At 41.4% G+C, this 25,365-nt stretch overlaps 1 protein-coding gene across 1 annotated transcript in view; it reads left to right on the top strand.

Annotated features, from left to right (window-relative positions):
* axdnd1 (axonemal dynein light chain domain containing 1) overlaps positions 1-24,896 on the top strand; it is a 177,422-nt gene extending 152,526 nt beyond the window's left edge. The window contains exons 24-27 of the mRNA XM_078219193.1: positions 524-652; positions 1,898-1,989; positions 10,896-11,041; positions 24,787-24,896. Of these exons, the coding sequence (XP_078075319.1) occupies positions 524-652; positions 1,898-1,989; positions 10,896-11,041; positions 24,787-24,896 (477 nt within the window). The remainder of the gene's footprint in view (positions 1-523; positions 653-1,897; positions 1,990-10,895; positions 11,042-24,786) is intronic.
* Positions 24,897-25,365: the final 469 nt, after the last annotated feature.

Genomic DNA, 25,365 nt, shown 5'->3' with positions numbered 1-25,365 from the left:
CTGCTGAATGCTATACAGCTGTACAAAATTAAGACATTTGTTGGAGTGTTGATCTACAAAATGACGCAGCTGATATTAAATCAGCATTGCACATTGACTGGAGTCATGATCTTCCTGTTTCCAGTGGCCATTCATTGTGCAGATGTTAACACATTACCAGTATGACCTTTGGCATGACTCACTCAAAAGGTGTGCGTATGAGCTGCAGTTGCCATTTGGACACCAAATGGTATCTATAGTGCACAATCCAAGGATGCAATTATCTGAATTTCATTACACATGTAGGGTGGGACTTTATAGCCTCGCTTGTCCCGAAACCGTAAAATCCCGCCTGAGGTCAACGGACCTTCCCATGCTCTGCCCCTCATCCGCTCCGATTCCTGTGGTGGGGGGCTAGTAAAATTCTGGCCCCAGCATCTTTTTCATTAATGGTATGTGCCACCTTGATTGATACATATTTTCAGTACAAAGAAAAAATTGGAACAAAAAACTTGTATTCTAGCAATTAAATCAATTTGTTTAGGATCAAAGTTTTGGAATCGTGGGAGGCCAACTATTTAAGGGCCAGAGCAGAACCATCCTGAAATTTATTGGTGAAGATACTAACATCCATGAAAGAGACCTGAATGAAACTGCTGTTGCTATGGGAAAGGTAAGAACTTAACCATTACTGATCATTCTTAAGATGTTTGCAAAAATTCAGTCATTGTAAAGTTTTTGATCAAACATTCTGGCGAAGGAGGATAGAAATAAATGCTTTTAGGACTGTAGCTAAATATGCTGCTTAATGTGGATCTATGCCATGTATACCAAGAAGTTTTTAGTTTTATCTTCAGGTTAGCCCATTTCAGCTGGAGTTCGGTGTGACAATTTATTTTAACATCCACAAGCTAATAACATAAAAAGGAGAGATCATTCAATCCTTGAGCATATTATGGAATAGAATCATAGAAAGTTTATGATGTAGAAAGGGGCCATCCAGTATGATAGCATGGTGGCACAGTGGTTAGCACTGCTGCCTCACAGTGCCAGGGACCCGGGTTGAATTCTGGCCTCGGGTAACTGTCTGTGTGGAGTTTGCACATTCTCCCCATGTCTGCATGGGTTTCCTCCGGGTGTTCCGGCTTCCTCCCACACTCCAAAGATGTGCAGATTAGGTGGATTGGACATGCTAAATTGCCCCTTAGTGTCATGGGATTAGCAGTGTAAATACATGGGGTTACAGGAATAGGGCCTGGGTGGGATTGTTGTCGGTGTAGACTCGACAGGCCAAATGGCCTCCTTCTGCACTGCAGGGATTCTATGATTCTAAACAAGCAACCCAGCTTAATCTGAATCTGACTATCTTGTATTTGGTCCAAAGCCCTGCAGGTTATGGCACTTGAGATGCATATCCAGACACTAACACCTCTTACTGAGTTGAGGGCTTTTGCTTCAACTACTCCTTCAGATAGTGAATTCCAGACCCCAGCAACCCTCTGAATGAAAATATATTTCTTCATCTCCCCTCTAATCTTTCTACCAATCACTTTAAAATCACTTTAAATCTATGGGTGAAATTCCCCCAAGCTCCTGTTGGCAGTGTCAGTAGCAGCAGGGGGGAATTCTGCAGGAGGGCCAAAAATCAGTTTTAAGCCATTTTGTTTTTATTCCATCTTTCACTTAGATCATGACTGATCCGTATCTTAACTCTATCTACTTGCCTAACAAATACTAAGGGAAGCAAAATTGGCCTGGGATCAAGTATGTGCAGAGTGGGAAGAGAGTCAAACTTTGCTTCATTCGATAGAAAAATGGCATAACAAAAAAATTATAAGTAGAATAGTGCTTCATCATGTTGTACCCTCAATGTCTTGAACATATCTTTTGTTCACTTAATATTGAACTTTAATTGCAGGTTGATATCGATGCTGTTGTTCCTACACATCCCAAGTCAGAGCAGGCATTTGAGGAACTGGCTGCTGTGGGACTGTTACAGCAGCAACTTATGTGAGTAGCTAATTATAGTTCTACTGAATTCAACTTCACTACTAGAAAAACTTGTCGTCTTGTGCTGCATTGTATAATCCATTATTTCAGGTGGTACACCATGAAAGCGCAGTTGCAACCTTCAAGAACAAATGCTTATGAAGTTGCTTCTTGTGGGGAGTTTAATGCAGATGACATGGGGCAGAAACAGCTGGCTGAACACAATCATGAGGCGGTTAGTCATTTAATAAGGCAGAGGCATGGAACCCATCCAATCAAGTTATGGAGGGAGTTAATAGGAAGGTAGATGGAAATTCTGCTGTTACCTGATGGCAGCATAGGCACTGCCACAATTTTTAAACACTAGCCAGACCTGCCTTCAATATTTACCAAGGTCCCTGACTATTTTTTAAAATCATTTTTTTATAGGAAGTGGTTGTTGGCTAGGCCAACATTTATTGCCCATCCCTAGTTTCCCTTCAGAAGGTGGTGGTAGGCTGCCTTCTTGAAAGCTGCAGTCCCTGAGGTGTAGGTACACCCACATTGCTGTTAGGAAGGGAATTCCAGTATTTTGACAGTGAAGGAATGACAATATATTTCCAAGTCAAGATGGAGAGAGACTTGGAAGGGAACTTCCAGGTGGTGCTGTTCCCATGTGTCTGCTGTTCTTGTCCTTACAGATAGTAGTGGTTGTGGGCTTGGAAGGTACTGCCCAAGGAAACTTTGTGAGTGCTTGCAGTGCATCTTATAGATGATATGCACAGCTGCTACTGTTTGCCAGATTGAATGTTAGTGGAAGGGGTAGCAATCAAGCTGCATCCTGGATGGTGTCAAGCTTATTGAGTGTTGTTGGAGCTGCAAGTGGCAAGTGGAGAATATTCCATTACACTGATGACTTGTGCTTTGTAGCTGGTGGACAGGCCCTGGGGTCAGAAGGTGAGGGACTTGCTGCATGATTCCCAGCTTTTGATCTGCTCTGGTAGCCATAGTATTTATATGGCTAGTTCAGTTTCTGGTCAATGGTAGCCCCCATGATGTTGATAGTGGGAGATTCAGTGATGTTAATGCCATTGAATGTCAAGGGATGATGGGTCAAATCCTCTATTGTCGGAGATGATCATTGCCTGTCACTTGTGTGGTGTGAATATTACTTGCTAGTTGTCAGCCCAAACCTGGGTATTGTCCAGTGAACTGCTTCAGTATCTGAGGAGTTGCGAATGGTGCTGAACATTGTTCAGTCATCCACAAACATCTCCACTTCTGACCTTATGATAGATAGGTGGTTATTTATAAAGCAGATAAAAATGGTTGTGCCTAGGATGCTACCTCAGGAACTTCCGCAGTAATGTCCTGGAGCTGAGATAATTGACTTCTGACCACCATAACCATCTTCAGCTGCTTTATAAATAAAATCCTTTGTAACTACAGTGGAGACAAGTCACCTTGGAGCTTAGACCATCATCCTCCAGCAAGCCAGAAAATATATGAAGGAGGATTAGTGGTCACAGCAGCAACCTGCAAATATGGTGTCCGCCACCTTCAGTGAAGACAGAGGCAAGAATCTGGGAGCTAGGAAATGGCACAGGTTGGACAAAGGATGGCCCCACAGTTCAGCTATGCTTTCCTGTGGGTTCTCCTCCTAATTGCTTGGGAACGGTGAGAGGTTTTGTTCCCAAACAATGATAAAAAGAGACCCTCCCTCCTGACCAAGATGGATTTGACAGACTTAGCAGCTGAGGTGTTTTCTGCACCATTAGGTGAGCCGAAGTGAATGATGAGTGCACTATAGCTACCGAACCAGGTTGATCTCGGTCGGAAAAATCAGCCAAGCGGGCAAAAGGTGAGAGGTGGTCTGGGATCCTCATGCAGAGAGATGCCATTATGCACCAAGGTAACAGGTGATGCAGCCTTCCATATCTGGGTAATCCGAGGGTGGACAGGCATTTCATAGCCCATCTGCCAGTGACCTAGCTGCCTCCAATGGAATTGGACACAGAGGTCCCATGGAGACCAACAAATCAAAAAAAGACCAGAATTACCAAATAAGACGGCATGGTGGCACAATGGTTAGCACTGCTGCCTCACAGCGCAAGGGACCTGGGTTCAATTCTGGCTTTGGGTGATTGTCTGTGTTGTTAATATCCAGGCCAGAAACTCCAAGGTGTTTTATGAAGATAACATAGACCCGAAGTTTTTATATTTGAATTTGGCACAGGTGAACATAAGGTGTATCACTTCAGGTATAATTCAAGTAATCCACGAGGAAGCTGCTATCAAACAAAGTTTATTTAAGTACACAATATAATAAAAGGAATTAGCATAGCATTTACCAATTACAAGATTCAACATGATACAGTGTAAACCTTAACAGCTAGCTATCTGTGTTCTAAATCGAACTCCATCCAATAGACATACACCCCTTTCTGGACTTGGCACAAAAAGCAAGTATGCTCACGTGATTTCAGCTTTTTATCACCTGCTGTGAATTAGTCCTTTGAATGTTGGAATGAATCTCTGAAGCTTCCTAGTCCTGGAACTTTCCAAAGAGAGAACCTGCCTGCTTCCACCAGCTTCTAACCGCAACTCACAGAAAATAGAATTTCCAACTCCAGAGAGGGGAAAACCAGAGACATTGCTTCCAAACAGTATCTGAGAAAATGAAACTAAAGACTCCAACTCCAGAGAGAAGAGAAAAGCACTGTTGCTGTTCACCCCTTCAGACTACGACTGAAAAGCGAAACTAAAAACTTGGACTTTTTTAATAGAAAAAACCACTGTTCCCAGACATCACCTGACCTGTCAATCATTCTCCACCCAGTAATCCCAAGGGATCATTAAAAACCACAGAACCTTGCATTAGGCCAGATTAAAATAAAAATGAAATCAATTATACTGCTTCAGTAACAATTAGAGACACCGGCTGCAGACAAAACCGTGCCAATAAAATCTTGCAAAGGAACATGATTAAATTATATTTCTTAAAGGCACAGTATTGTCACAGCGTGAAGCTTGCACATTCTCCCCGTGATTGTGTGGGTTTCCTCCAGGTGCTCCAGTTTCCTCCCACAGTCTAAAGATGTGCAGGTTAGGTTGGATTCGTCGTGCTAAATTGTTACTTAGTGTCGCAGGATATATGGGTTAAGGGGATTAGCGGGATATATATGTGGGGTTACGGTATAGGGCAAGGATAGGATGCTCTGTTGGAGAGCCGGTGCAGACTCGATGGGCTGAATGGCCTCTTCTGCACTGTAGGGATTCTATGCTCCCAAAGAGAAAACCAATGGACAAAATTGTAATCTTCATAATGTTTCTCAAACGAAAATCAACACAAATTAAACACTAATTAACAGGCAAATTATGGTCAATGTAAACTGTAAATTACACATTAAATAGCAGATACAACAAAGATAGATCTAATGGATTTACTTAACAGTCCACTCAGCATATATGATACTAATTTAGGGGAGGAGATGGCATAGTGGTACTGTCACTTGATTAGTAATCCAGAGACCCAGAATAATAGTGTTGGGGCCCAGGTTTGAATCTCACCATGGCAGATGTTGGAATTTGAATTCAATTAAAAGTCTAATGATGACCATGGAACCATTGTTGATTGTCATATAAAACCCATCTGTTTCACTAATGTCCTTCAGGGAAGAAAATCTGCTGTCCTTAGCTGATCTGGGCTATATGTGACTCCAGATCCACAGCAATGTGGTTAACTCTTAACTATTATCTGCAATGGCTGCCCAGTTCAGTGGCAACTAGGGCTGGGCAACAAATGCTGATCTTGCCAGCAACATCCACATCCCATGAAAACATTTTTAAAAATCAGCCACAAAGTCCTTCAAAACTCTAAATTTTGTCCAGTAGACAAACCAGTTGCTTTTCTGAGGATTTAGCCTGATCTTCAGCTGACCACAGCAATCAAGCAACCTGAGTTCGACAGGCAAGGCCTTTGCTAAGATGACACACACCTGCAGAATCTCCTCAACTCTGCTCATAATGTTCTTGAAGGTGTGTGGTGCGTATCCAACAATGTTGTCTTGAAGAAACAGAAGCAGCTGCAGGATATGTGTATTTGCTTATTCACAGCTCGTGGATCCAGCCTCCCTTTTCTTCAGCCTGCCTACGCTGCACCACTGGCATCTGAGCTCGAATGGCGCATTGCCTTTTTTAATCTGCTCTCAAATTCCTCAAAAACTTAAAGTTTCTGTTTTAGTTTGCCTGGACACCTGAAGGCTCGGTTTCCCTTTAGATGAAGTTAACATTTCAGTTCCAGTTAGGGTCCATCTCAAAAAATACAAGCATTGAAACCACACATTCCATCAAAAGGCTTCTGCACTGGTGCAGGGGTTTATTGGCATGCAGGACCCTCTCGGCCTCAGGCCAGCACCACTATCATCTTTGGCCGTAGCGTTCCATGTCTCCACTTCAGTGTGCATATTAGGGCACAACTTGGTGGAAGCACATTTGAAGAGTGAAAGGGGATTAGACTGTTTTAGGATTGTGTTTATTATTACCTATTTGCTTTTAATGTTTGCTATGTTCCCTTCCTCCTTCACTGATTCCCACCTGCACCCCCCCCCCCACTTTGGATTTTGTTGTCAGAAGCAAACAAACAGTGCCAGCCATTCAACACCAAAAACAGCTTGCATTTCTACAGTACCATTTAATGTAGTAAAGTGTTTCCACCTATTTCACAGGAACATTATCAAACAAAATTTGATCCTGAGCCATATAAAGAGATAGGTCAGGTGACTAAAAGCTTAACCAAAGAAATTTGTCTTTAGGGGCCTTTGTGGAGAAGCAAAGAGGTTTGGGGAGGGAATTCCAGAGCTTGAGACATAAGCAGCTGTAAGCAATGCTGCCAATGGTGGGGTGATTAAAATTGGGTATGCACAGATTTGGAGGAACATAAGTATTTCAGAGGGTTGAAGTGCTGAAGCAGGTTATAGAGGTAGAGCGGGGTCAAGTTACGGAAGAAGTTGAAAACAAGGACAAGAATTTTAAAATTGAGGCTTTGCTTAGCTAGAAACTAGTCCAGGCCAGCAAGTACAAGGATGAGTGGTGAACGGTTCTAGGTGCAAGTTAGGATGTGGGCAGCAGAGTTTTGGATGAATTAAGCTCACAGGGGGTGGAGGATGGGATACTTGTCACAGATAACTTGGAATGTCAAGTCCAGAGGGAACAAAGGTATGGATTCGAACAAGAGCAGCTGAAGCAGAGATAGAATTGGAGATCATTATAGTCACACTTGTCCATAGACGACATATGATAGTGATGGGCCACATGAATGGCCATCCTTCATCTCAGTGGGCCACAAGATTGAAATTGGCCATATGCACTACCGTAACCCCATGAATAAGAATAAATACATTTAATACATGCTGGATATTTCATAAGTTATAGAAAATGCTTTTTCATTCATAAACTAATAGAACTGTTATCAACTTCAAATGGTAAAAACAAAGGCAATATTCACTCTTCCCTTCTGGTTTGATCTGTCCTCCCTCCATAAACTTTCTTAGATTAGAACTCAAGAATGTGCAGATGCTTCACAAATCACTGCTGAGGTTTTCATCCATTAATCTGTTGCATTTCTTGTATTTGTTGTGTCCCGTAGCAGAAGAAGTATATATTTGCCGAAGAACTAGACTGGCAATATTTAACCAAAATTCTTGTCTATCTTTCCTCTTGAGCTGGTTAATTTAATCTTCATCCAGGGCATGAACATGAATGAATTCCTCCTCGGACCTCTTTTTATCAATCCCAACCTTTTGATTTGTTCAGATCAACTTTAAATGTATTTGAGAGCTTTAGACCACTCGGAGAAGAAACGTGGTTCTCAAAATGCTCTGCCAGTGCAGAGAGTGCTTGCATGTGAACTGATTGATCAAGGAAATGAATATGATCCCAATGGTTTTCCAGCATTTTTTGAAATTTGGGAGAGAGTGTAGTCACATGAAAGTAACTCAGTGGACATTGCAGGTGTAGTATGAATTTTCTAACGCTAGCAACTTTAAAGCTTTAAGTTTTAAAGTTTATTTATTAGTGTCACAAGTAGGCTCACATTAACACTGCAATGAAGTTACTGTGAAAATCCTCTAGTCGCCACACTCTGGCGCCTGTTTGGGTACACTGAGGGAGAATTTTAGCATGGCCAATGCACCTAACTAGCACATCTTTTGGACTGTGGGAGGAAACCAGAGCACTGGGGGGAAACCCACGCAGACACGGGGAGAACATGCAAACTCCACAGTCAGTGACCCAAGCCGGGAATCAAACCCTGGTCCCTGGCGCTGTGAGACAGCAGTGTTAGCCACTGTGCCATGGGTAAGAATGGATTTGTTTCCCCTGCAACAACTCACTCTTGCATACCTAGAATTTGCAGGGTGGCTGATTGAACTGTCGCAGTGATTTGATTGGATGCAGAGGGAGCATATGGCTCTTGCAAATAGTGTGCAATCAGTACGTACCTCATTTCATGTGCCCTTGCATTACGTGCTTATCACTTTCATAATACCAGGAGGAGAAAAACTACACAAATTTTTACACTTCCATCCCATAGAATCCCTGCAATACAAACAGCATGTTACCCAGGACCAACCCACTGCCCTATCCCCGTAGCCTCATACATTTACTATGGCTAACCCACCTAACCTAAACATATTTGAACTGTGAGAAGAAACCAGAACACCCAGAGGAAAGAACGTGCACACTCCACACACACAGTCATTCAAGGCTGGAATTGAACCCTGGTCCCTGATGCTGTGAGGCAGCAGTGCTAATCACTGTGCCACTCTACCAGCCAAAGGCTGGCGACTCTGCATGTGGCAAATGGTCAACAAAATGTTTTGTGGGAAGTAAACAGAACCCTGATCCCCACCATGTTGTATTGAGCTTTTTGCATTGCTAATTGAGTTAATTCAGAAGCCATTCCAGAACATCGCCCTCTAGAGGACATCTAGGACCTGTGTGAATAGATGAAACAACAGCGTATCTCCTTAATAAGATTCAAGAATCATTACTGATCAGTACAGAGACTGAACCATAGTGACAGTTAAAATATTTAATTCAATGTTAAATCACATAGAGAAAGGGAAATAAAGTGTAATTAAGAGTTAGAGATAAACAAAGCAGATAAAAATAGTTGTACTTTTAAATCTCCAAGAATTAAAATATAAAAGAATGAGATGTCACATTTGCAAAAATTACTTTGCAGTGCCTGTTTGTTGTAATTATGACTTAGCATGAAAAATTTTCCATTTAGGAGTCCAAGTCTGATGGCAGGTGGGAAAGTTTGTCATGATTCCTGCTGAGTGGAAGAATGGCTGAACATGCATAATCTTCTGCTGTTCAGTTCATTAATTTTGCAGCAGCAAGGAACTTGACAAATCTCGTGACAAGGCAGGTTGGAAGTCATGGGGGTCGAAGGTCTTGGTTCCATATTTAAACAGCATCCAGACAGCCATCGCTCAAATGCAGGCCAGTAGCTTTGCATTACTCCTTCAGTGCCCTGTGGCTGCAGCTGGTACTGGAAATTCTGGCAGAGCAACTACATCATGGGACAGACAAAGGCGCCTCTGGCATTGCCATTTACTCACCCTGAGATTAAAACAGACCCAATGCTCATTGTTGCAATATATGCTATTCACCAACATCTTGACTTTCTTCACTTGATACTCAACAGTTTGCAGCTTCTGGTCCTGTGCCAACCTATGATGAGCCCCCACATCTCCTCAGTTGGATGGGAGCCATTTCTAAAGTACGATTGCCTGCAGTATGCAAAATTGATGTCTCCATGGATATGTGAATGAATTGAAGTGATACGTCATGCGAGCATGTTCTTTATAAGTTTCCCTCCATCTCAAAACCAACAGGCAAATGCTAAGCTCTTCACCTTGCCTCTATTTAGATATAGTATCCCCCTCATTCCCACTTTCTGTTTTTGCCTGTCTCCCTTTTCCAGCCTTGGCACAGCATTTGGTAACAACACTCAGGTGAAGTTATCTGAGATCCCCAAGAAAGATAATACAACATCTATAGACCTCAAAGTCATGGGAGATGTGAAGCATGTCAGGTGCATGTCACTTGTATGCAGTTGTAAAGCTGAACATTATAATTTCCTGTTGGTGGGGAAGTTAATTAGGAGGGCAAGCTTAATTCCAATGAGGTGGTTTTTTTAAAGATCATGTGTGAGATGCTGGAATGGACAAGCAATGACTGTCTGCCAAGTTTAGTGGATATCTACCATGTGAGCACTGCAACCTCACACCTTTCCATGTGTTTTAAAGATATGTCTTGTGATGAAATCTGTTTATAACACATCTTCTGGAGGACCAGGGCAACTCAGGCCAACAGCTTCCCGATTTTTGCATTTAACTCTGTATGTACCATTGCTGGCAATTATTGTTAGCGTTGATAGCCTCACCTTCATTTCTACTGTGCAATCTAAGCCATGACACACGCGTTTCTAGCCGGGATAACAGAAATTGTGGGTGGTGGTTATTCCCTACATAGAGATGCATAAACCAGTTTTAATACTTATTCTGGTTTCACTGACCAGCTAACTCAACATAAGCGAAACATCAAACCTGGAGCCATTCTGAGTTTGTTTGGTTCAGTTGCTTATTTCCTTAATCAATTACATTGGGGAACTAATTGATTCTTCAAGAAATATTGCAGGAACGGCTCAAGATTGTATTTTGAATCATTGCATATGATTTGTATAATGTAACATTTAATTCAGGTATTCTATATGTAACTTATTGCACTCTATTTTAAATCTTATCGTTTAATAATAATCTGGTTAGGTTTAATCCATGCTCCCATGGACCCACGTTTCTAAACTGTTAATCTCCTATGACCACTTGATATTTATAGGTTTTTTTTGACAATTACTTGTATATCTTGACCTTTGGTAGAGAAACAGAGCAGCGTGTCCTGCATGCTGAGGAACGGGCAACTTCTCTGGATGAAAGTCTGCACGATGCTTTGGATAAAATTAATGACCTGACACTAGAGTTGAAGACAAGTGAATCAAAGGCCCAGATTCCACAAACAACAAAAAGTGAGTTTACATTCAGCCAGAAGGGGTTTCAGAGCTACCATTAACTTTATTGTTGATTGTGTCATACAGGTCCTCAATTGCTATTCATTACATTACTGTTGTTAATTGCTGTTGGAGCTGCTCAAATGATAGATTTAATTAAGAATTTTAATTCTTTCAAATTAATGAAATTGAAATTGTGCCATTGAAACTGAAATTGTAATGTCAAGAATAATGAAAACACAAAATGGTTTCAAATAGTATAGGTACATGGTCAAAGTGAATGGAAAGGCTGCTTATTTTCTGGGAAATGTCTGTCATCACATTATAAGACAATGGTCCTGATTGTCTTTGGTAATTAACCCAATAATGTTGAAGCTCACAGAAGCAAATTAATCATTTCTGGTCCACATCTCAAGCTGGAAAGACAAATGAAAGGGCCCTAATACAGAATAATAAAATCTTGAAATGATTGACAATACGGTCTGCTATGATTGGTCTGATTATAAGAAGTAAAGTTCAGTTCTAGTAGTTTCAGTTATTATAGGTTTAATATTGTTCAAGAAATTAAATTTTCATTCTTCGAGGTTTTGGGACGAAAGGAAAATGATTCTCAGCCAAGAAGACAATAAGAAGACAAGAACGAAAGAAGCCTTTGCATGTTCTCTTAATGTTCTACATGAAAGAGATGATTGTATCTTATTGTATCTTAACAGTCAGAGATGACCTGAAAGCATACCAATCCTCTTTTAAATTCTGTCACGTGCGTACTGTTACCTTAATATGTTTAGTATAAACTTGTTAATAATGATTACTACAGCTGAATTGTTATAATGTTGCTCTCTTTTTATAGCTGTAGTTAAATAATTTTTTTAGTAATAGAAGTTGTGATGTGTAAAATTCCTGAAGATTTTCAAGTATGTTTAATGTAATTTTCATAATGACAAATCACATTTACTTAACTGCTGGCTGAGACTCTCTTTCATTGTAGGTTTATGTAGGTCAACTTCAGAACAAATTTCATCATAGACAAATAGTAAATCTTGATCTAATTCTTCTTTAAATTTGTAAGCATAATATGAGATTTTTGATACCGCTCTTCCTATAGTCCTTCAGCATGAATGTTAGAAATTGTGAAAAGGCTATTTTTCTCACCCCATTCCTGCATCAACTTGCAAATTCATTCTTCCCTGGGTCTATCTCAACCATTTAAATTTCTGACAGAATTTTCAGCATAAAGAACTGTATAATACTGAAAAAATAATCAAGCAAAACTACTATAAATCTCTGGATTGCCATTATTTCCATTTCAATATTGCCACCCACAGATGAAAACTTTGCCTCCTGACTCGGCTGACCCCATCAGCGGAGAAGGATCCTTGCATAATCTGGAATATTCAATCATTTTAATCTTTGTCCAGCTTCTAATATTCAATCACACTGCCCACCATGTTTTTTATGCAGCTATCTCTAGAAGTTAATCATGGTGTTACTAATAACTTTATTATTAATCTAACAACTGCATCAACTCCTGTTCTGTGAGTAAATTCCCCTAAATCTAAATAATCTTATTGTCTAATATCTTCTCATTTATTAGATATAATGTTGCATTCATTAGACCTGTGCTCACACAAACATTCAGCACACATCACCACTCAGAATCAAACACTAAGCATGTGTCACAACTCTCTATATTGTAGGACTCTGAAGTCTTGGAATATGTCTTTTTTCAGGAAGCAGAGGTTGTTTTAAGTGATCTATGTTTGTATTGTTGGATATTAGAAATAAGGTATAGATTTAAGTGAGTTTAATTTATTGTTTTTTGTGTAGGAAAGGGTAAAACTCTCATTAGATTCATGTCAAACAAAGGTGTTTGCATGTATTGGGGTTTTTGGTTTCAGTTTATACTGTGCCTGTATTGTGCTCAGAGAGTTTATGACATGAAAAGTAAACACATTTTTGGACAAAAATGAATTGTTCCTTAGCAGTCAGGGATCACTCTTTAGATTAGGATGGTTTAAACAGAACCTATAGCAGAAAGAGCTTATCACCGAGAGAGAGAACATCTCTCTCAGCTCTGCCAGAAGCAGAAGTAAAATACTGGAGCAATTGGCACGGAAGGAAGTCCCAGAGAAAATTAAGGAACAGTTAGTTCGAGAAGTCAGGGAATTAAAGACATGTCCTAGGAAGTTTGAAGTCAAAGGAACAAACTAAAAATGGAATTGGATCAGGGTTGCTGTTCATTGAAGTTAAAGACAGAGCTGAAAAGAGTGAAACCTAGTAAAGTTGACTACTGCGAAGCCGGAGATTTCTGAAGTGATCGTTAGGTTTGTGATAAACTACTACTAATGTGTGGCTAAAGGGATGGTGTAGGAGGGATGTTTGAATCATTAGGACAGTTTCTGGGGTAGGTGGGTCCAGTACAAGCTGGGCGGTTTGCACCTGAACCAGAATGGGTCCAATATCCTTGCTGGGAGGTTTCCTTGTGCTATTGGGGAGGTTTTAAATTAATTTGGCATGTGGATGGGGCACAGAGTAGATGTACAATTGGGAGTGAAGTTCAGTCAGATATAGAAGGAAAGCTAGGTCAGTCCAGCAGGTATTGAAGACATGGGCATGATAAGGCACGTGGGAGGATTGGAAGGCTAAATTGCATCCATTTTAATGCAAGGAGCCATCTGGTAAGGCAGATAAACTTAGAGCATTAACCAGCACGTGGAAATATGGTATTGTTGCAATCACAGGCATGGTTGAAAGAAGGACAGGACTGGCAATTCCACATTCCAGGGCATAGAAATTTCAGGTGTGATGGGTGGATGGGGGGGAATGTAAGAGAGGAGAGGGCATTGCATTGTTGATAAAAAATACCGTCACTGCAATATGAAGGAGGATGTTAGAATGTAACCAATGATAACATTGAATCTGTTGTAGTGTGAGCAATGGCAACACGCTGTAAGGGTCAGCTGACCCAGTAAACTATGTAACCAATGACAAAATTTTGTGCTGCTCAGCTGACCTAGTATAAGTAAGAAGCTGCTGGGATTTGGGGGTGTTTGGGATGACTCAGGGTGAGGCCTCAAGTGTTGGAATAATGAAGTTTCTTTATTAAACCTTTTTCTTTGATTTATAAATTGGAGTAAGTCTTGTTTTATTTTATTGCCTACAACTGAAAAGTTCCTGCTGGTGGATCAACAGAGGATGTGTTAAAAGGCACTTCAAATGAGACCATGTGGATGGATCTTAGAAATAAAAAAGGGGCAGTGAGGCTTTGTTCCAGTGAAGCTCAGCGCAGACTGGAGGAACAGCATCTCATCTTCCGGCTGGGCACTTTACAGCCTTCCGGTCTCAACATTGAATTCAACAACTTCAAATGATTTGCTCTACCCCACCTCGACCCCCTTTGTTTTCATTGTATTTTATTTAATTTTTTACAGTTCTCTTCTTTTTATTTCTTTATTGTCTTTCTTCATTTGTCTTTCCCCCCACTCTTTGCACCCAGCAGAATCCAATAATGGTGGAAAACTCAATGAACTCTGCCCTCGCAAACCTGCTTCTGTTGTGAAATGAATATGCTGTGCAGCTCTGACAAAGAGGCATCAGTGATCTGCAAGATGCAATGATATGCTGCTGTTTCTGAGATGCTACCAAGATCTGCAACTGATCCAAGGAGACCCCTTTGTCCTTTTGGGCCTCTTATGGAGCCAGGGTGGTTGTCTGGGGCAGCCATGACTGTATCCACCTCTAAACAACGGATCAGAAATGGACACCCCATGAAACTTATGATACTCTTGAAAATTTCTTCCCCCACAATAAGCTCTTAAATGAACTTTTAAATATTTTAATTGGCCTTAAGGGCAGGTGAGTTGGTTTGGTGTTCTGTTCTCTATCTTGGTGAACCTGCTAGCACCAGGAGTGGGGTGCTGAGACAAATACATTGGCTGGTGCCAATATGTTTGGGCTTCCCACCTCTTGCCAACCTCAGTGTGGCATGAAAATTCAGCCCTGATTTTGTATGTCTGTGAGCACGGGCTGCTAACTATAATGTGACTTACAAATGAATAATTGTGCAAGTTAATTCCACAGAGGCATCTACTATTTCACTTTTTCCATTTTAATTACTTTAAGGGCATGAATGGTTCTATCTCAGATTAACTTTTACCCTTACCTTTCCTGATTTCCTTTGGCTACGCATCAACTGTGGCTGAAGGGGTTTGTGGAGGGAGGAGGGAAGTGAGCTCTCTCAACACTGCTGTGAATCGACCTCTAGGAGACGAATTGGAATAGTATGTTTGTGATAATCTGTTTATTTTATTTTCACCCGAAAGGAGGATGCCTGGCTTCCATTTGGCACATCTAAAACAAAAGATCTGAGAATGGGATTTCCTCAGTCTGGAAGATGCAGACCTTGAAACTACGCTGCATAACACTGACATTGGTGCTGCAAAGCACATGCTGGCCTGCAGTATCAATATTTAGTACTTCTTCTAAGAAGTACCCTGGAATTCTTGCAATAGTTTGAAGCACTTATTGTTTTTTTTGTTGTTGTTTCTCCCTTTTATTATTGCCTTTCCTGATTGATCAGTGTATTGCTCCATGTTTGCCATAGTCTAGTTTAGCTTCCCTGAGTGTCCATTATTTACATGGATACTTATATTCTTAGATAATGATGTTGATCGGGCATTATACAATCCAGCAGAAATCAGTTGGATGTAATGAGAATCACGGCTGATTTTCCCTGTTCAATTCCTGGGCCAAAGTCCAATTGTATAACTAATTCCTGCCTCAAATGATAACTACCAATTCTACTGAAGCCTGCATTTGAAACTGGTGCCTTCTGTTGAAGTTTGAAAGGAATAAAAGGGATGGAATGAATCAGGAAGCGAGAAGAGATTGTTTCAGCTTAAAAAGCCATCATGTTGTAGGAGTAATAAAAGGCTGAGGGAGATTTGGAGCTTTGAGAGCCCGGGACTTAATAAATCTGTTCAGAAATTGAGGAATAAATTGATTTCAAATCAGTAAATTCAGGGAGGAACAACAGCATGTAGAACTTGATCATTAATTCCTGGTTCACAGACTTGAGAGGAAAATTCAGAAGAGCTCTAACTATAGTTATCTTTAAAAGCAGATTAGAAACAATGTGCTAAAGAAAGAAATTGGAAACTGAAGGTAAAATGGAATTGCCTACTTGATAAGTGTTTACTTGTGCCCTATTCAGTGACTCGAGCAAAATGTTTTTCAGGTGAGTCAGCGCTATTCCACTTAATGAATTCTTAGAGAGCTATGGGGGAAAGAAGTATTTGGAGTATAAGAGAAAAGCATTTATTAGGAACTGCAACAGTATGAGAGGTGATGTGAGACTTCCATTTAGGCAATGTAAGATGATTATGCCAAGAAATTCAATGGGTGAAGGATAAAGTATTCAAAGGTAATAAATAGGTGGTAGTTGTTAATTACACCTAAAATCATCTCAATGTGGTTTTGAGTCCTTGTACATGGTTAAAACTTTATAAACACACGGTACCTTTCATAACATTCTCCATGGGCAACTGGAGTCTGGAGCATGGTTTCTGCATTCTGAACTTGTGTCAGCAGCAGATTAAGTACAACAGTTTTGCCCGTTGCTGTGATCCATGGAATTTCCTGATATAAAGTGACAACTGATGGACAAGAGGTAAGAATATTATACATTGCCAATACTAAAACATAGAGGCATTACAAATATATTTACAATACGATTTTCCTTCCATTTCAGAAAATATATTTAAGATGCAAATAATTATGTTTGCTCCTCAACCCTGAAATCTGATGTTCTCAGCTATTTATATTTAAAAATATATATGCTTGCTGTTCTGCCTACAGTGCATTTGTCCTCTTCCAAATCTTATTTTGAAGTTTATTTCTCTCAGTGGATTACAATTCTTGCTAAAGTAGTCCTTGATGGAGCATTGCAGCAAGAAGTTTTTGTTCCCGCTATCAGTCTCTAGTTACTTATGCAATAGGTTAGGCTTCAGTGATTGATTTGGTTGCAAAGTTAGAATGCAGCCCCAAATCACCTCATGAACATGCCTTGGCTGGTCTCAGTGCAAAAATGTCCTGTTCAGTGGCACAACTGCATAAAGTGCTGAAAAAATGAAATATTTGTTTTTTACTTTTATTATCATCTCCCATTGTTATTAGTAACCTTTCCATCTGGTTGTCATATCATGTGGCCTAACAGTGCACTCTGAATATTATCATGCCTCAGGAGAAGTGAAAAATACAACTCCTATGATACACTTCTCCCATGCTCACACTTCTCTCATGCTCACAGAACATTTCAACAGGCCTAGTTAAAGAATTGAAGCACTGGGAGCAGGGCAGAGCTCTCCTCAGCTCCACAAAGAAGGATAGTCTGTGCAGAAGAATGTTACAGCATTTTTAGTATAAGGATTATCCATAAGAAAGTTTAGAGATTTTTTTAGTTGCGTGATTTCCAAGTTTTAAAACCGATTTAAGTTTTAATATATGTATTGTGAATATGCGGAAACAATTTGCTTATTCAAAGATAAAGAAAATGCAGTGCCTTGTCAGTTTTATGGATAAATGGTAGCCTTGGGTGGAAGTGAAATTATATAATTGTTACTGTGATATTTGCTCCTTGTTGATGGGTATATTCACAGAAGATACATTCTACGTAACTCATGAAGGGAAAAGCAAAGGATGAAAATGTTTAATGTTATCTTCTGTAGAAGCAAGAATAAATAAATTGGAGCAATAGAAAGAAGGTTGATAATTTCCATTCCAAGGCTCATTACACTATCACCAAATCATTCTTCCCCAGACTTCAAAATTCTTTACCCATGTCAATTTCCCTGCGATTATAAGGTTTAGAGGTTTTGAGATATTAAATCCTACTAATTAAAATCTCTAAGATCCAAATTCTCCATTTGTAACACTAGGGTACTCAGTTATGCTTCAATTAACAAGGTACAAATAACTAGTCTTTATGAATTGTACAGAATTTATTAAATAAGATTTTACAGGTACTTAACAAAGTGCCTGTGCTGGCATCCTAGGAAATGTCTTTCTCTTTTTTATCTCTGAAGTGACGTTGATTTAAAAAAAATAATTTATGAGATTTAGACATTGCTGACTAGGCCAGCATTTATTTCCAATACCTGATTATCCCTGAGGAGGTGCTGGAGGTGGACCAGGCAACAGTTAAGGAACGGCAATATATTTCAGAGCGGTGAGTGGCTTGGAGGGCAATTTCTGGTGGTGGTGTTCATATGTATTTGCTGCCCTTGTCCTTCTGAACTGCGTCCAGAAGAATCATACCCCAGAATTCATAGTGCCAACAAAAATCTGATTTTCCAAATCCCTTATTTGGAAAAATTCACATCTTCTGTTGTCTTAGGGTAGAAGTCATCTGCTTCTGTAACTAGAGTCATGCAAACTAAAGACAAATGTCCATCTCTTGATTCCTGGGCCTCTAGAGTTTATACAAAATATAAACAATGCCACATTCTCTTGTCAATAGTACACCCATCGTAAACATTCATATCAATATACTCTAACCAATTTCCACAAATACTTAAACCATGTTAAAAACACTTTCTACCATGACATCAAGCAGAAAGGTTTCCCTGCAATATGGATACTGCTCTACAAATATAGTTAATCATGCATGGGTTTTGTTTAAAGATATTGTGTAATGTTACGTTTAAGCTACTTTTCAGCCATTTCTTCGAACATAAAGCCGCTGAAACCAGACCCTCAGGCGTAAAACCATTAAGTGTAGTTTCTCACAAGCAACGGTTGCCATCCTGTAAATACCACAACTGCCTTGACTGCTTATTGACTCATTCACGGAAATTCAAACTGAGCTGTTCAAAAAGTGTTAAAAATCGAATCCATTGAAGCCAGAGCAACAACAAACACAAACTTATTATCAAAATCTCACACTGTCAGTATTTTAACTTTTTATTAACATAAGTATTTGATTTGCCCTGGCTTCTTATTTATTTTATTATTGTTACAAGTAGGTTTACATTAACACTGCAATGAAGTTACTGTGAAAATCCCCTAGTCGCCACACTCTGGCACCTGTTCAGGTACACTGAGGGAGAATTTTAGCATGGCCAATGCACCTAACCAGCATATCTTTCGGACTGTGGGAGGAAACCGGAGCACCCGGAGGAAACCCACGCAGACACAGGGAGAACGTGCAGACTCCACACAGATAGTGACCCAAGCCAGGAATCGTAACCGGGTCCCTGACACTGTGAGGCAGCAGTGCTAACCACTGTGCCATCATGCCGCCCTACTTTCCCTAAGTTGAGAAGGGCAATGCATTATGGTCAAGGCACTTTAATTATTTATTTTTTTAAAAATTCATAAATTACTGCCTTGCTTCCAGAGAAATGAACATTGAGTCAGCAAAGGAAGAGAAATGGTTACAATGTGTCAGGAATAACAATATTATAACTGTTATTGAAATTTGGGCTAAAACAGTTCTGATGCTCATAAATAATTAGACAATTTCACTGATGTTTTTCCAAATCAGGAGTTTCAGCATTGCATAAATCAGAGGGAATTCCAAAATAATACTTTAAAATGTTGCACTTATGGGGCAGAATTTAAAAACCCCTCTAAGTGCTGGCTGGAAGTAGGGGGTGGAGAGAATGTGTTGTGGGAATTGGGAAGGAAAGTAAAAACCCGACCGAACACTGTGACATAATTTTTGCATTCAAATGCATTCAGAAACAATGAATGAGTTTTGCATGCAGTCAGACATCATGCCATCTTTGACATCAAATGACAAAAGGTGCTCAAAGGCATTACACGTACTCAAAGCTATCAAGTACGCTCTCAGCTATTGAATACACTCAGCCACCTGCATTGACGAATGCAAAAAAATTATTTAAATAATATCTGAATTTAATCAGTATTTTAAGTTAGTCCAAAAATCTTTCCACTCTACATGCTTGTGCGGTGATGTAGTGTCAAATTTTGAGGTGCAGGAATGGGCGACACAGTGGCACAGTGGTTAGCACTGCTGCCTCACAGCGCCAGGGACCTGTGTTCGATTCCCGGCTTGGGTCACTATTTGTGTGGAATTTGCACATTCTCCCCGTGTCTGCGTGGATTTCCTCCGGGTGCTCTGGTTTCCTCCCACAGTCCGAAAGATGTGCTGGCTAGGTGCATTGGCCATGCTAAAATTCTCCCTCAGTGTACCCAAACAGGTTTCCTCCCACAGTCCAAAGATGTGTGGGCTAGGTGGATTGGTCATGCTAAATTGTCCCTTAGTGTCAGGGGGACTAGCTAGGGTAAATACATGGGATTATGGGGATAGAGCCTGGGTGGGTTTGTGGTCGATGCAGACTCGATGGGCCGAATGGCCTCCTTCATTGTAGGGATTCTATGATTCTAAGAAAATGTGTTGGCCACATCATTTGTAAATCTTACTGTTACGTTGTTTTCCTATGTGTTAATCATTTGAGTCCCCAAGTTTCAGTAAAACAATGCTTTTCATGTGAAAAATATTAGTGCCGGTAGGCATTTTAATTTGAACCATGTTGCAATTTGAATAAATTATTGATAGTGGCGAGGCTAGTTGAGAAAGCAGCTAATAAATTACACTGAATCTTGGGTTTTGCAAATATGGAGCACATAGCAAAAAAAGTTATGAACCTTCATAAAACACACTGGTTAGCCCCAATAGGAATAATGTGAAGGTTTTAAAATGAATACATAAAAGTTTTACGAGAATTGTCCCAAGGATGAGAAATTTCGGTTATATGGATAAAATGGTGTTATCCTCTGGGAAGAGAAGACTGTGAGGAAATTTGTTAGACATGTTCAAAACCATGGATGTGCTGGATATTGTAAATGGGGAGTAACTGTTTCTATCGACAGAAGGTCAAGATCCTAGGGTGATCAACAAAAGAACCAGGGGTGAAATGAGGAAAATCCCTATCTGCAACAAGTGGTCTGGATCTGGAAATTGCATGAGCATATTGTGGAGACAGATTCAATTGCAGTTTTCAAAAAGGCTCTGGATAGTTATCTCAAGAAAAAAGATTTTACAGAGCTGCAGGGATGAATGAGTGGGACTAGCTGAGTTGCTGTTGTAGAGAACGCAAAGACAATGTGCTGAATGGCCTCCTGTGTTAGAGCCATTCTCAGATTCTAGTATAGATATATTCAAGAAACTTGATAAACACAAGAGGAAGAAATAAGCTGAAGATTACCCTAATAGTGTGATCAAGAAGGGTGGGAGAAGTATTGTGTGATACATAAACACCAACATGGATGGGGCAGGCCAAAAACCCCTTTCTATTTTGTAGAATCCATGTACAGCTGCCAGCAGAGAATACAAATGTTATACCAAGTTTCACATCCTCAGACCACCACAGCCAAGGAATTAAGGTGATCCCACATTCGCTTGCTCAAACATGCATTCATGGGCCCTGTAACTTACCTTCAGAGTTTATCTCTCCACTCTTGGCTGGCTAGTGATCCTATCAGCAGCAAATGCAGGGAGGAACCATCTCTGATTGAATGAGCAGCTTTACAGATTTTTTAAAATGCAAGTTATTGGAATATCCAAATGTTGGCGGGCTCCATTGAATTGGACAAATCGGCTTTAATAGGATGTACTATCGTGGCTCTCCAACAGCATTACGCCACCGTTCTTGAATGCACCACCAGATCACCATCAGTGCATGATTCAATTTAATCTCAGGATTTATACTGGAGCTGTGTCGTCCCCCCCCCGCCCCCCCAGGTCTCTAGATTGAGAGCATGACAGAACACGAGAGAGAGAGTGTGGGCATGGTGGGTTGGGAAGACAGAGAATCTGCTGCCTTCCTGACTCTATCAGGGGTGAGAGAGATTGAGGACGTCCTTCCTGCCAGGAGGCCAACTGAGTGGCCTCATCCTGCTGCTGCTGGTATCTATACCATGTGAAGAGGCTGCTAAATAAAAGCTACTGTCCTTGCAGGCTCATGGAGGGGCTCCTGATTGCGAACCCTACAGCTCACAAAAGGCTCCTTGTAGTGACAAGCGCAGTCATACTGAAAAAGCTGCCTATGCCCTCCAACAATGATCCCATCCCTTTCCTCTACCGACCCCCACCCACCTTCAACTGGACCTAATAAGCCCAATCAACTTGTTTGCATTCTGGAAGCTCCTCCATTCAGGCTGATCCAGATCCTGCTGCAGTTCCAGCAGTGGTCACTGCTCCCTGTGACATTTCTAAAACTGAAGAGCTGCTGACCTCCTGATTGGTCAGCTGTTCTTGGAGGCAGGATCTATGTGCGCGATTTTCCCGACCTGCTGCACTGCTCGAGTAGCGCAGTGGGCCGGGAAATACCGACAGGAGGGCGGAAACGGGAATCGCGACTGAGACATTTTTTTACTCCATAATCAGCCTCAAGCCAGGAAACAGTATGAAGCTGATTACAGCATTCAGAAGCTGATTTGAATGTCCCGGGTTCGCTAATGTTTCCAACCCCGCCGGGGGAGGTTCCCACAGCCAGGATTAAAACTAGTCCAGGGACCAGGCCTCCCTGGTGGGGGCAGAGGCTATTGAGGCCCTCCCAACAGGTCGGAAGCAGGGGGTGCCCCTTGGGTAGTGCCCACTGGGCACTGGGAAGGGACAGGGCCTTCTGGGGGTCAGGTCCAGACCAGTGGTGGTCAGAGGGGATCGCTGCGAACTCTGCACAGTGATAAATGGGGGAGGGAGGGCGGTGATTGGGGCTGGCCAGGGGCAGATATCGGGGCCGGCCAGGGGCAGATATCGGGGCCATCGAACATAGAGAACATAGAAAAGCTACAGCACAAACAGGCCCTTCGGCCCACAAGTTGCGCCGAACATGTCCCTACCTACTAGGCTTACCTATAACCCTCTATCTTACTAACTTCCATGAACTTATCCAAAAGTCTCTTAAAAGACCCTATCGAATCCGCCTCCACCACCACTACCGGCAGCCGATTCCACGTACCCACCACCCTGTGAGTGAAAAACTTACCCCTAACATCTCCTCTGTACCTACTCCCCAGCACCCTAAACCTGTGACCTCTTGTGGCAACCATTACAGCCCTGGGTAAAAGCCTCTGAGAATCCACTCTATCAATACCTCTCAACATGTTGTACACCTCTATCAGATCACCCCTCATCCTTCGCCTCTCCAAGGAGAAAAGACCTAGCTCTCTCAACCTATTCTCATAAGGCATGCCACCTAATCCAGGCAACATCCTTGTAAATCTCCTCTGCACCCTTTCTATGGCTTCCACATCCTTTCTGTAATGAGGTGACCAGAACTGGGCACAGTACTCCAGGTGGGGTCTGACCAGGGTCCTATACAGCTGCAGCATTATCGCCCGATTTCTAAACTCAATTCCTCTTTTGAAGGCCAGTATTCCATATGCCTTCTTAACCACCTGCGACGCTGCTTTGAGCGACCTATGAACCCGGACCCCAAGATCCTTCTGATCGTCCACACTGCCAAGCGTCTTACCCTTAATATTATATTCTTTCATCCTATTCGACCTGCCAAAATGAACCATCACAGACTTATCTGGGTTGAAGTCCATCTGCCACTTCTCCGCCCAGTCTTGTATCTTATCTATGTCTCGTTGCAACTGCTGACATCCCTCTACACTATCCATAACCCCACCAACCTTTGTGTCAGCAGACTTACCAACCCATCCTTCCACTTCCTCATCCAGGTCATTTATAAAAATCACAAAGAGCAAGGTCCCAGAACAGATCCCTGGGGCACTCCACTGGTGACCGACTTCCATGCTGAAAAAGACCCATCTACAACCACTCTTTGCCTTCTGTGGGCAAGCCAGTTCTGAATCCACAAAGCAATGTCCCCTTGTATCCCATGCCCCTTCACTTTCTCAATGAGCCTTGCATGGGGCACCTTATCAAACGCCTTGCTGAAATCCATATAAACTACATCTACCGCTCTGGCCAGGGAAGCGATTGGGAGGCCAGCGATTGGGGAGGGGGGAGTGCAGATATGCTGATCTCCGTACTGGGAAATCGGTGCATGCACAGTGGTTCACTCAGCACGCTGCTGTCGGCTTCTCGGGTGGGATTAAGCTCCCCCCCCCCACCCCCACCCCACACTACTGCCGTAAGTCCCCCGACAGAGTCAACTAAAAAACGGGCATTAAAATCTCCCATTTTCCTGCCCTTTGGGCACTTTTTTTGGGGGAAATTACCCTCAACATCTTAAAAGTCATAGCAGACCCTTCCTAACCAGTGGATGAGGCCACCACCATTAAATGCTGCCCAGAATAAGAGAGCCTTCTCCTCATGAGATATTTATAGGAAATATTCGTGCTCACCTCTGATAAGAAAATTGAGCAGAGTAGAAAATGCGCTGTCATTTTGAAACCACCAGTTTGTACTATCATGAAAGACAAGTTATATGCCCTTTTTCACAGTGGCACAGTGATTAGCACTGCTGCCTCACAGTGCCCGGGACCTAGGTTTGATTCCTGGCTCGGGTCACTGTCTGTGTGGAGTTTGCACGTTCTCCTCGTGTCTGCATGGTTTCCTCCCACAATCCAAAAGACATGCTGGTTGGGTGTATTGGCCATGCTAAATTCTCCTTCAGTGTACCCGAACAGGCGCCGGAGTGTGGCGACTAGGGGATTTTCACGGTAACTTCGTTACAGTGTTAGCGTAAGCCTATTTGTGACACTAATAAAATAAGAAAATTCTGAATGATGGTGAGGTTGATAACAAATATTTATCTTTCTTCTAGATCCAATGCCACACAGAACTGTATCTGCTAGATCTGTTGTGAATGTCCCAACGCCATCACGTGGCAAAGGAAAAGGCACCAGATCTACCAAAGCCAAGCCTAAAAAATGATGGTTTCTTGTTTCAACACTGAATAAAATCTTACATTGAAAAACCCATTTTGTTTGAAATTCCATGTCAAGTTGTGCTTTTTTAAAACCAATGACACAGAACATGCTTTGAATGCAAATCATCATGTTTTGAAGTTGAATTAGCACTGTAAAAAAGTATTTAAGACTTTATGGTCGAGAAAGCAGCTTTTGACTTGAAATGAAACAATGTTTTTTTATCTGAGTTTAAAAGGTTAAGGCCACAAATTTCAGAAAAGATCAATTGGGAACAAATTGCTGGTGTAGTGAAACTTCCTCCAGCCCATGGCTATCAATGTACCTATGGCCCTGACCTCTCTCCGGGGCTATTTACATATTTCTGATGGATGGCTACACATTTTACAGAGTTCCCAACCTGCAAGGGTGGGAAATGATATAATGAAAAACAAGCACTGAGATCAGCAGTGTTAAATAATGAGGTATATCAGGCA

Source organism: Mustelus asterias, chromosome 8 (genome assembly GCF_964213995.1).
Source record: "Mustelus asterias chromosome 8, sMusAst1.hap1.1, whole genome shotgun sequence".
Taxonomy (NCBI): Eukaryota; Metazoa; Chordata; class Chondrichthyes; order Carcharhiniformes; family Triakidae; genus Mustelus; species Mustelus asterias.
Note: the sequence above shows the minus strand (reverse complement) of the source record. Positions and strands in the feature narration are given on the sequence as shown.